Raw genomic sequence first — 12,808 nt, forward strand, 5'->3', positions numbered from 1 at the left:
ATATGAAAAATTAGAAAAAATGAATTCAAAATTCATGGATGTAGTTAATTGGAGGTGGTGTTGGTGATTAATATGTATATATGGGGTTGATGGTGTTCTTATTGCTTGATATGCATGACTCCAAAATATCATATTTAATATACGAGAAAAATAAAAATTTATTTATGTACGATTTATCTAATTTTTCATTAAAAGATTCAAACTTTTCGTGGATTTTTTTTTTATCCAAACTTTAAAATCCATTTGATACGCAAGATAAGAGATAAAATATGATAACTATATCATACTCTCTTTGTGACAAAATATAAGCAAAAATCATTTTTCTATTTTCATTATACAATTACTGCATTAATGAAATGGACTCTATTTCCCTACATTTTACATTCTGTTTCTTAGCAGTTCAAATTAGTTTCAAATCCCGATCAAATGCATTTTTTTTAGGACACTTACTCAAAAAAAATAGCAAAAAACTATATATATTCACATAAATTTACATTTAATAACATTGTATTTTTGGATTAATGAAATGCTATAAGCATGTTTTGTTTAAAAAAAAAAATTGCCATTTCTTTCTCGTAAAAAAAGAATAAAATTGCCTTTTAATTTGCATGTTATTTTTTTTAGGAATTGCAAGATTATTTGTTAAATTAACTTTGCACATTCTTTCGGTTTTCCTTTTTCATTATAAAAATATTGCAACATGAGATTGAGTAAAGGAAGAAAAAATAACACGTTTGATGCACTTCAAATTCAACCAAAGAAGCTAAGATCAATAAAAAATAATTAAATCTTCAAGTTCTTATTTTTGGGTTTGAAGAATAACCACACATTCACAAGGCATATATATTTCCTTAGAACTTCTATAATTATCATAAATCTTAACATTGAAAATCAATTACATATACACTCAGCTCATATATATCAATAAACAGGAACAAAGTGGGAAAGACAGCACAAACTACCTAAGAAACACAACCATAAAAACTTCCAAACTGTCCGGTGTTAAAATAAAATCAACTGGATCAACAACCACATTCTCAAAAAAGCATATGGAATGTGTAGCTGACATTCAAAAGGCAGTTGCAGGATGGTCCGACGGCGACGACATATAGATAGCAACCTGATTGTCAGCACGTGATTGTCAGCACGAAAACTCTCCCTCCCAACAAGATGATGGGGATTGGGGAGGGAAAATTTACTCAGTCGAAGGCCACATGCCAAATAATACCCCTGCAAGTGAGAAACTTTGAACTTGTGGTGGAATGAAATACACTACTGTTGATTTAAACCAGGAAGTGTAGGACGTGGCCTGACAACATTCATAACCCCCTTCGCAGTTGACTGTAAAGGAACAAAAGAACAGACAGTAAGATACAAGGATATCAAGTCAACTGTAAAACTGAGAATATGTCAGATTGTTTTACCTCAAAGAAAGAATTCAGATTTAACCGCAAGAGAAAACGTCTCAAAAATGGAGTCCGCTGACTTCCAGCAAGTCGGCTGCTGCGCAGTATAGTGTACAGGGAATTTGATTTCTTGTTGAATTCCTATTAATGTTTTAAGTTAGAAAAAAGAAACCTTGATAGTAATGGAAACAAATAGTGTACTTTGACATGTAACTGAATTTGAAAAAGGTCCTGTCTAGGGTGAGAAGCAGACCCAATTATTTCTCGGTGAGATGCCTTGATAGTAATGGAAACAAAGTGTACTTTTATCAATTATTTATCTATATGAAGCTGTATGAGGAAAATAATCTCTTTCGGTGAGATGCTAGATTCTATTTCTATACATTATTATTTCGGTAAAACAAGCAATGCATCATCACCTCAGCTATATGTTCCAATTCAGAAGTATTTGAGAAGTTATCCTGGTTCTCAATATTCCAGCAAAATTGTAGGCAAAGCTTCATGATGCCATCCAGTATCCTTGAAACAGAACCAATGTCCAAGAAAGTTTGTGAAATCAAGGCTGACAGATACCTGTAAGAGATATTAAAAGTATGTAAAGAAATAGTAACGATGCAGTAATTAGTAATACTTAGGTAAAACAGTCACCAAAAGCTTTATAATGCATGTAGCTTTAACAGTTAAAATACTCAGGCGCCTGCTGAGAGAATAAAGTGCATGTAAACACTGTTCCTATTTCTCCTCATTAAACTTGTTGAATACATTAGAGAACAGTGTTGTCAATCGCGGATCACAGAAAATAACAGTTAGTTCAAATTATGCTACTGAACAGTGCTATATTCGCTATTTACAATACTTTGTACTACATAGTGTATCGTAGAACAATAGCAATTTGTTCACATTCTGCTATGCTACAGCACCGCTATTTAACAACACAGAGAGCTGTTTGTTTAGCAATTGTACTATGCTTGGTAACAGACAACTGAAAATTAAGTTATCTTCAACCACAAATGTTGGAATATGATACTTAATCTTGACAGATGACAGCGATAGGATAGAAGTTGGCCCACCGGTTTCATGGTCACCGAGAAGCTATATGTACTTTGGATAAACATATGATTGCGCTGATAATCATTTTATGCATGTTAAAGCGAAATAGTTTAGCAAACAATACAGTATTTATGTCACTGTAAAATGTGAAAATTTAAAACATGCAATCGAGAAATTATTACTCTTGATGAAAGCCCACAAGTTCCGTAAAGTCATGAGAATCTTGAATATGAGATTGTAGAATATTCCACTGAGATTCTATCACATCCACCTGTAAAGGAGAACATAAAATTTTGAATGTGAAACATTCATCATAAAAAGATACAGTACACATCAAAGAATTGTCATTAAGACTCGGTGCTTCTTTTGTCCAATTCAACACAAACTGAAGTATCCATCTAAATAAGTGTAAAAGTTTGCATTTATATTTAAATCTTCCAGACTACATACATAACAACAGAAAATCCATAGAAACGTCAAATGACATCAACCGTTCTAACTATTTTTCATCATATGGGTGAAGAAGTTATCACTAGAGGAGAAAGCAACATTACTTGAATATGTTCAGCTGGCCATACTCCAATTTTAACTCATAAAGCACACTTTTTATTCGTGAGAGCAAAGCACTGGTCAATCATCAAGCCTGGGAAAAAGAAATGTTCCCCTACTGTCAACCAAGATTGCAAGGGAAAGCAATTTCCCCCTCCACCCATATAAATAAATTTAAGAATTTACCCTCCCACATGTTACTTTTTAGTAATTATGTGATTTAATGATACATTATATTCAAAATAGAAGTTACAATTCTTCAACCTTCCTTTCATACAAGTGAGTTTTGTACTTTTGTTATGAGGCTTATTTTTTGATGCAGCACATGGAGGTTTCCGATTATGATTTTGTGATGAAATAGTAGACTGAGATGCTGTTTGATTGAATGTGGCTTCTAGGCTCCTTGTGTTAGTGTCGTGTTGTGACAATTTTGGGAACCTTGCTATGGGGAATCAGGAAACAAGGATACGACAAAAGAAATATCCCATAACACGACAGGTATGGGGGAGATACTCCTTGTACCGACCCACGCAGTCTATCCTAATGATAGTGCAACCTCTCAATCTAATAAATCAAAGCTCAAACAATATTTGTAGTAGTAATATAATAAATCAAACATACATAGCACAAGATATGAATGACAACCTGAATATAAAATTGGAGGTTTCTGATTAAGAATGCCATATGTTCTCTAACACGCCACATTGATCGAAATCTTTGATCCCTCAGTTGTGTCGTTGGGCTCTTGTCTTGGTCATTTTTTTTATTTTTTGCAAAAACACTGTGATATTGATGCATTACGGATGCCCATAACTTCTCCAACTCCATTTGTGTCCGTTTTAGCCGCAGTAAGTACTGGAATACTTTAAGGTACCTGTCAAAAGTGTTAATTGTGAAGTGCAGACACTGACTTTGTAAGTAGTATTTATGACTTTATTATGTAACAGATATGCCAGAAAATTGTTTTATTACGAGAGTGAGGGGCAAATCTTGACTATTGGATATTGCATAAATGGTCATGATTGAAACGCAAGGTCGTGTGACTTCTTAAAAGTTCTCTAAATCTTAGCCAGTTATGTCAGCTAAGATCCAATGGTAATGATTTGTTCATAATAAAAGTAAACTAATGCTTCCAGAAGACATATCACCAATAGGCTATACGTATATCTCTTAAACCAACGGTCCCTTATGGTAATGTAGCTTCTCATATACATCTTGCACACTTGGTTTGCAATGAAGTCGTGACACTTTCCAAGTAAAGTTTTGTCAAATAAAACGTGATCCTAGTTAGATCTAGTATATCTAAAATAACTAACTAGGAAGATAAAAGAAGCCATGATTGACAGAAGGATAATAGCAGTAGTGTCTTACTTAGAGAGGACTTCTTGAGTAAAGAACAAATGCAAAGGCCAATCAATGGAATACTCAAGAGCAATACCATCCCAACCATCAACTGACATTTCTGAAGAAGCATTTGAAAGGGAAGCACCAGAAATACCATCTGCAGCAGCAGAGGTTGCCTTTGGTACATCTAATAGGGAAGGTTTAACTGTGATTCCATAAGATGGCATCCTGGAAGATGAAAAGGAATTTTTAGGGCATATAGTTTACAACAGCTCAATATGAAGCTGGCACAAGTGAGAGTCTGCATTGCAGCTCAATATGAATAACAATGGTGAATATGGATTCTAACCGCAAGGACACTTTAGAGAAATATTTGTCTTCTTCGCCAATAGTTTTTAATGAAGCCTGCATTGCAGAGAAAATGCATTAGTCTTTTGTGGATGAATCTATGAACATGCTTATGTAACTGATATGTACCAGCTGAAATGGAACCATAAGATCAGCTTCAGCAGTTGATTGGCGAGGTGGCAACCGCATTAATTGTCTACTTTCCTCAAGGAAACACTACAAAAAACCACAAGCAAACCAAAGGTAGTTAAAATCGGGATTTTACGTAAAATCGGGAAGGGGAAGTAAAGTCGCAAATCATAAAATCGAGATTATACAAAATTCATAAAACTCAAAAATATGCATATAAAATTGCATAAGTAAGACGAAGAAAACCTTAAATCACACTTGAAATACTATGTAAATTTGAATTTATTAGCATGAGAGTTTGAAGCCATTTGGAAATGAAACAGAAGAATGAGAAGGAAGAATTTTTTTTTTTGAGCGGGACACAAGCATAATCGCTAAATTGCAAGAAGATTTATGTGTGTACGTTTAATCGTTGAGGCCAAACATAATCGTAAAATCGTAAGATACTATTCAAATCGGGATCCACCTGATTCCACAAAAATAGGATTAGTGTACTCATAATCGCTGAGGGCAAGAATAATCGTAAAATCGTAGGATTTTAGGATTAAAATCAGGATTTTAACTACCAAAGATGTCAGTACAACTTCATAGAAACTGCCAGTGAGTAACTGATGCATATTCAAGGCACAGAATATAGAGACAGAAGTAAGAATTATCCAATGTTGATGTTGTAGTTTAAAGTATAAACTAATTTGCAAAATTTCCTATCTAGTAATTGAAATAAAGAACAAAGTAGATAATTCCTACCTTAGCTTATTACAAATTACTCAAACTACTATGAAAATAATAAGTAAATCACAACAACTTAAGCATAATTCATACTGATTGACTAAAAGTACTTATGAATACAGTACCATTAGTTAAAAGTAATGCCATATGATATGACAGTAGCCATATGCACGCATACAAGAACTACCATAAAACCCATGACTGTTTTCAAGGGTCAAAACAGCTCAATGAGAAAACATAGCACTAAAATAACTGTCCCGTGGTCGTGGATAGTTATCATACGTTCAAAACTCCTAATCCTCCACCTCTCATCCCCCAAAAAACCTAAATTTTTGTTCTTCATCACTTTCATCCAAACAAGTGTCAAACTTAAAATATAATGAATGGTGTTTTCTTAAACACTAAACAAAAATAGCAAATGTGGCACTCATATGCTTGTCAAAACTAGTATAGATCACAGTTCGCGCTTTACCTGGAAGAAGTCCCCTTTTGCCAAAAGAAAATAGTCTTTCAAAGCCTTCAGGTGGCCATTCAAGTCAGCGCGTACAACCACAAGCTGCAGACAAGGATGGAATAGAAGCTCATGTATCAAAACATAAATGCGCCAAAACAAACGAACGTATGAACTGATTATTCATCTTAAGAACCTGCCAGAGATGACTGGCTGCAATAGCCTGAATAGAGTCCACAGCACATTCGAATGATCTTTTATGAAATTCAGATGACTCCTGCAGGAAGTTAACAATAGTCACCTTTAGACAAATCAGAAATGCTAGGGTGAAAGAAAGCTGAATCACAACACATCATTCATGAGTCAGTTAGAAGTTATTAGAACTGAAAAAATACGCCAAAAAATGTTTACAAACAACAATCCAGCTACTTTAAAAAAAAAGGCTTTGGAATATCAGCATAAATATGATACAGTAAATTGGAAGGACGCGGAACCTTTAGGTCCAGAAGCATATTTTCAATCTTGTCTGCCTCAGATTGCGGAAGCAAATCTTCTACCTGCATTCCGGTATTAATTATAGGCTCTCGTTGAAAATTAAAGCGCCCTGCAAATCCATGTATTTTCGGTAAGCTTTTAGGTACTTGAGGATACACATCATCCCGAGACAAGAATGAAGGACTTGGATTTCGCAGAACCCTGACAGCTTTTCCAGCAAAAAGAATTGATTCTGCAACACGCATAGGTATATATTCTGGCAACATATCCTGCAAAACAGAATTTTAAAGTGAAGGATAATAAGAACTCCAGATATTAAAAGGGAACAAAAATAATAATTCAGTAAAGAAAAAGACATGGACTTCCATTAAAGACAAATAAGCTACAAACATTGAAATTCAAACATTTTTCATCATAAAGGAAATGAGCTCCGTGTGACTTGTTAATAATTCGCTGATAGTAAAAGGATTTACCAAAGAAATATGAAAGCCCATGTGCCAATCAGTTAAAGATGCATCAGCAATTGACATGCGTGACATCTTTTCAGAGATCTCTGGATGAGATGAGTTATTTTCTACATTTCTATCTTGCCTGAAAAATAAATAATCGAGTCAAGACATCAAGTGCATAATTGCAAAGCAATTGCAAATGTCAGACTTTAGAACCAAAGACATCAGATATCTAAGCTACCAAACAACCACAAAGTTTTAAAGTGAGGATAAACTAATACCAAGATAAAGAATTTTTTCATGAATGTATGCCATATTTTACCCACTTAGCTTTTTCTATTTTTTGGGGGTAGAAGATTGGGTCATAAAGACTAATTAGATTTACCTGAAAATTGTCATACTTTATTTGTCTTCTTCACCTACCTTTCTTTTTTTCATCCTTTGTTAATAGGATTTCCCATAATTGTAGTGTACAATACAATGCGTAAAGCAAATAATTATTGTTTATTCACTAGCAAATCATTGTTACTTTGGCATTAAAAATAACTTATTAAAAACTATATGGGAGCTACATTCATTTTGATAACTTATGATTGTAATTCATACCAACAATAATTCCCTATATCCAATTCAGTAGCATGATTAATCAATTATAGAATCATTTTTGTAAAGGCCTTCACAATATTTTGAACTCTCAATAAATGGAAAAGTATTTCTTATTATAATCACCAATTGGCCATACTTGCAATACAAGTTATAGGACACCATTTCATCAGTGTACCCCTATTATTGTGACATGAGATACATTGATACAATACAATACAAGACATGCATACAAAGAAAATCGTGCATATCAACAGCATGCGATCTAAAAATTAATATTGACGCTACCTGCTAATGAAAAACTCCCCATGCCGGTCTTCAAGAATCCCATAAACCATCCATGATGCAAGCTGATTATACATGACCTGATGCCCATGCCAAAGAAGCCTAAGCTTTGGACAATAATAACCCAAAAAAGAAAATAATAATTAGCAGGGAGTGTGATCTGAAGAATGATTCAAAGGTCTAAGCATTCTAGACACCAATAGAACCATAACAAACAAATAAGTTCTGAAAGAAAGGAAATCTGTCATTAACCTGCAACCGAACCCAACATGATAATTTTTCAATTTTTCCATTCTTCACACCTATAATTCTCTTTCTACATTAAAAACTGTATAGTAGCGACTAGCATTAAAAAACTCAATAACTCATGAATAAAAAATAGTAAGTGCTTAATGACTAACTAACAGTCTAACTTAACATCAAAATGTATACCGATCATACACTTTGAAATGACATAACAAGCATCTTAACAAAACCGATAATATAATGCATGAACAAAAAAACTGCATACCTCTGTATGCAAGTTTGTAACTCAGGCACTCCACAATGACATTTTTTATGTAGAAGATTAAGAAGCTGACCACCACGAATATCACCGCGCTCAATCTCTAAAATGAGCTCATACAAAGGCGGCAAAAGTGTAAAAAACTGCAACAACCAAAAAAACACATAAAAAACAAAGTCATTGTCATCAAACTAAACATGAAAACAAAAGGGTACAAGGAAATTCACCTTGTTAAGCCCTTGAGTAACAGTTGCCAAAAGCGGCATGGTTTCAGCCAACAACAACTGCTCAATATGCAGAATCGAAGACGTATAAATCGAAAGTATCTCGACAATGCCATTAGCAAGAGCCCTACGATAAACACTAGGGTTCTCTTTAATCTCCAAAGGGTTAACATTTTCAGACCTAATCCAATTTAAATTCCTAGACTTTGCTGAAAATCGCTCTAACTCTCTATAGTAAAATCCCAACGTGATTATCCTCTCAATAAGTTCCCTGCAACCAACACAATTCACTTCAAAATTGAAACTTTAAACATACCCACAAAAAAATTATCAAAAATAAATAAAAATTCGTTTTTGGGGTTTTAGAAAATTGAACAAAAAAAAGTTAAAATTTGAAATTTGGGGTTTTTGAGAATGAACCTGTCGCTTGGATCGATAAATGAAATGTCGGGAGCGAGTTTGAAAGTGCACTGATCGGAGATGGGAGTATCGGCGGAGAGATTGTGTCTCCGGTCGATGATTAAGTCGCCGGTGTAACCGAGTAAAGCTAAGAGAAGCTCGTGCAACATTGTTGAGAAATGAAGCTATTATCGTTTGTGGAAATTGAAAGTGAAAGAGATTTGAATTTTGGTGAAGTTGAAAAGAGAGAGTTGGAACAGAAACAGCATTCAGTAGCACTTTTTTCTGCGAACTGCTCCGAAAAGATACCGGGAGAGATTGCTTGATTTCGTTTCTTCAATTTTTTAAAAATTAATAACAAATTAACATAAGTTGACGTGATTACCAACTGAGCTAAGCTCTCGATGCTAATTTATTAGTTCGATTACATGTGGGAATAGTTTCAAACTTTTTTTTTTTTGGTAGAAAGAATAGTTTCAAACTTTACCTACCAAAATTCTGAATTATCGAGAATTCTTTTTTAGGATAAGAATGTTAATTAAAAATTATTGATTTGTAAAAAAAAAAACTCTCAAATAGGCCATTTTTTTTTCAAGTAGGCCACGTTTTTCCGGAATGTGGTTTGAGATAACTGTTTTCGTATAATAATATAAATTTTTGTTGCTGTCATTTTAAAATGTTTGTTTCAACTACGGTTTAACCTTCCAAAAAGCAAAGTTGACTAGACGAGCGCAGATGCGAGGAAGCTGGTGCGATTAAACAAAAAAATATTTTTCTTGTCCTTCTAATTAAGGGGAAAAGAGAAACGATTTTGATACTGGGAAAACGAACACGACAGGGTTCAAGACTTAGTTGAGCGTTAGCAAAGCTTAGATTCTCATAGCAAGACGCTTCGAGTTAGTGAAGCGTTGTAGGAGCGTCGAAGTCCAATGTGCTATAATGTTGCGCCAAGGATGCTCTGCCTTATCCGTATAAGTAGAGCCAACTGAGTTCTAAACGAAATGACTCAATTTATAGATAAAAAGCAATGTGATGGGAAGTTATCGCGCTAGGTTTGGAGAGAGATCACACCTATTAGTTTAACAAATAGGGAGATCATGCAAACCTTTCTTTCAATAGTCGGCCAAATGACTACAGAATTATCAGTCTACTCTATCTCAATTCACTATTTCAAACTTTATACGAAAAGTTTTTCCGTACTAACTCCTTTTATATATACCCAAGTTGAAGCACCTAAAGGGGGATTTGGTGTCTTTCTGGTCAGTAATGAAAACAATCGTCCCTACCATTGTAAAATACGAGCACATGGCTCTGCCCATTCACAATGACTCGATTATATGTCCATACATTACATATCAACGAATGTGTCACAATCACAGATACTTAAGATATTGTGTCGTGTCTGAATTTCTAATATTAATTGTCATTTTATTTATGGACAAAAAGTAATAATAAAAAAAATTAAGGAAGGCACTCTCGACCATTTAAGATCACGGACAACATAATTGAAGATTTATTATAGTAATAATAGAAATTTATAGTGAAATTTCATATTAGAATCCAAATCACAATGGATGTGAGCTAAAGCTGTCCAACCATTTGCGACAACTTTTGTCCTTGGCTCCTTGCTATTACTAGTGGAGGGACAATTTCACTGTATCTACTTTAATTAAACTTGTTTGATTATATTTCACGCTTTTAATTTATAATTTATTTGGGAAAAAAAATCTTGTTAAGAGGGAAAATTTATAACAGAAAAATACTCAACTAAAATAAGTAATTAATTTTTTTTTGGTGTAAAATAAGTAATTAATTTTCGAGAACGTTTGATTATGATGTAAATTTAAATATACTATGTTCATAAGAAAATATAGGCAAAATTATACTACAGATCTTTTATTTTATTTTTTTGTAACACTTTGGTCTTTTTTTTGTAACACTTTGATCCTTTATCTTTTATTTGTAACACTTTAGTCCTTTATTTTTTTTATTTGTAACACTTTAGTTCCTTTTTTTGTAACAGTTTGATCCTTTATCTTTTTTATTTGTAACATTTGATCCTTTATTTTTTATAAATAAATAAGATAAGGACCAAAATGTTACCAAAAAAAAGGACCAAACTGTTAAAAAAAAAAATGACCTGTAGTGTAATTTTGCTAAAAATATAATGAAATTTTTAGTAAAAAATATAATATCTAGACTATTTCGTCATAAAAATTGCAAGACCTAATTTGGTCCTTGTCACCAAATTTAGACATCAGTATGGAGCATGAAACACTTTACATTAGATTTCAACGACCATTGTGCATAAAAAAAATTATAAAGTTTATGTGAGCATAATAAATAATACATCACATATGATACATAAGGAACATGATTCAAATATCATTGTATACTCAATTACTCATTTATTTACCTTACCAAAGCGAAATTATAATCACTTAACAACTTAAAAAAATTAAGAAAACTTCTACAATAAATAACTTTAAAATAAGACTTCTCAAACTATTGTCTATTGAAATTTTTATGTTTGAAATGTATAAAAATAAATTTGTGACAAAGAGGAACATCTTTTTTTTTTTTTTTTTCATTGAGTAGCATAACTTCAACATCCAAAGGTATCATCTACACGTAACTTTAGAGATTAATTCACTCAAGGTAACTGGGTTTCATTTAAGAGGTTGATCTCTCCCAACAAATATTTTTCCATACGCACGCCGGGAACTACCACTGTGTTTGTTTAGGTAGATTTACAAAAGAGAGAAATAAGAAAGAGAGAGATAGCAAAGAAATTAATTATTTCTATAGTTTGGATGAGGAGAGAAATAAGGAAAGAGGGAAATATAATGGTTAGTAACTGCCAAAAATAAATCTCTCCATATTAGGAGAGATTTGTGTGACAAGCAGTGAAATAAATAATTTTACAACAATACCCTCATTCAACTAGTTTATTTTCTTGTAAAAAAGGGTAAATTTGTTATTTTCTCATTTTTATTAATTTCTCTCTTCTCACTTCTCTATTCATCCAAACCTTATAAAATTTCCATCCAATTTCTCTTCTATCTCTCTTCTCTCTTATTTCTCTCTTCACTATTTCTCTCTTCCCTATCTCTTTGGCATCCAAACATAGTGTACATTCTTTTTTGAATTATAGAAAAATAACATTTAGTAAAACATACGACAATTGTAGGTTTTATACTCAATATAATATTTTACTTGATTTAGAAGAATTGAGCCGAATTTTCTAAAAATATGGAAAAAGAGGGATGAATAATTTAAATGATAAAAAATGAGGGAGAAATGTAATAATTCATTTGACCGTCAAATTGTATTACAAAGAAATAAACACTAAGACCAAAAACAAAGAAACAAACACTATTATACATTATTAAAAACCTCATGATAAGCTACATTAGTGATCTCATTGCACACTTGATTTTCTTCATCTAATATCAATATCTTTAGACTCTTCTTTGATGTGACTCTAGACAAAGCGACCTATAATTATCAATGAGTGAGTATTGGTTTAGGAAAATATATGCCGGCATGAGAAAGTGACTGACCCTGACTCTTATTTATAGTCATTGCAAAACATATATGCTGATAATGTAAAATAATTTTACACTAATAGTAACCGTTTATTCTGCCAAATCATCTAATTACATCCCATTAATTAAACTCTAAACTAAATATAAATTTATATTTCATAAAAAAAATTAATACAAAATTTATAATGATACTGGGGTTGGATAATTTTGAGACTTAATTTTATATTGCTCATATGCACAATCATAATGCTTCTAAAACATTTTGTATTAATTTTTCGTATGAACCTTATCATT

General features: G+C 32.7%; 1 protein-coding gene across 2 annotated transcripts; it reads right to left on the bottom strand.

Moving 5' to 3' along the window:
* Positions 1 to 846: 846 nt before the first annotated feature.
* On the bottom strand, positions 847 to 9,513 carry LOC123924672 (gamma-tubulin complex component 4 homolog). Of its 2 annotated transcripts, XM_045977662.1 has the most exons (16): positions 8,988 to 9,513; positions 8,571 to 8,838; positions 8,350 to 8,486; positions 7,842 to 7,940; positions 6,975 to 7,092; positions 6,501 to 6,770; positions 6,203 to 6,283; positions 6,028 to 6,111; positions 4,827 to 4,913; positions 4,699 to 4,754; positions 4,377 to 4,577; positions 3,651 to 3,879; positions 2,639 to 2,727; positions 1,826 to 1,979; positions 1,425 to 1,547; positions 847 to 1,341 (listed from the first exon to the last, which is right to left on the bottom strand). In XM_045977662.1, the coding sequence occupies exons 1-16, from the start codon at positions 9,134 to 9,136 to the stop codon at positions 1,273 to 1,275; spliced, it is 2,214 nt and encodes a 737-aa protein (XP_045833618.1). In that variant the 5' UTR covers positions 9,137 to 9,513; the 3' UTR covers positions 847 to 1,272. The 2 variants fall into 2 exon arrangements, 1 of the variants encoding a protein (XP_045833618.1); XR_006814834.1 differs by lacking the exons at positions 847 to 1,341; positions 1,425 to 1,547; positions 1,826 to 1,979 and adding an exon at positions 3,011 to 3,099 and having other exon boundaries at positions 2,638 to 2,727; positions 8,988 to 9,343.
* Positions 9,514 to 12,808: the final 3,295 nt, after the last annotated feature.

This window comes from Trifolium pratense, linkage group LG1 (genome assembly GCF_020283565.1).
Source record: "Trifolium pratense cultivar HEN17-A07 linkage group LG1, ARS_RC_1.1, whole genome shotgun sequence".
In the NCBI taxonomy this organism is placed as follows: Eukaryota; Viridiplantae; Streptophyta; class Magnoliopsida; order Fabales; family Fabaceae; genus Trifolium; species Trifolium pratense.

What these genes read in the sequence shown, in the direction of transcription:
- LOC123924672 (XM_045977662.1), bottom strand. Translation starts at nt 9,136, where the DNA reads ATGTTGCACGAGCTTCTCTTAGCTTTACTCGGTTACACCGGCGACTTA. An exon ending in TTTATCGATCCAAGCGACAG is followed by an intron (nt 8,839 to 8,987) that starts GTTCATTCTCAA and finishes TGTTGGTTGCAG; the next exon opens with GGAACTTATTGAGAGGATAA. An exon ending in AATTGGAACATATAGCTGAG is followed by an intron (nt 1,548 to 1,825) that starts GTGATGATGCAT and finishes AAACATTAATAG; the next exon opens with GAATTCAACAAGAAATCAAA.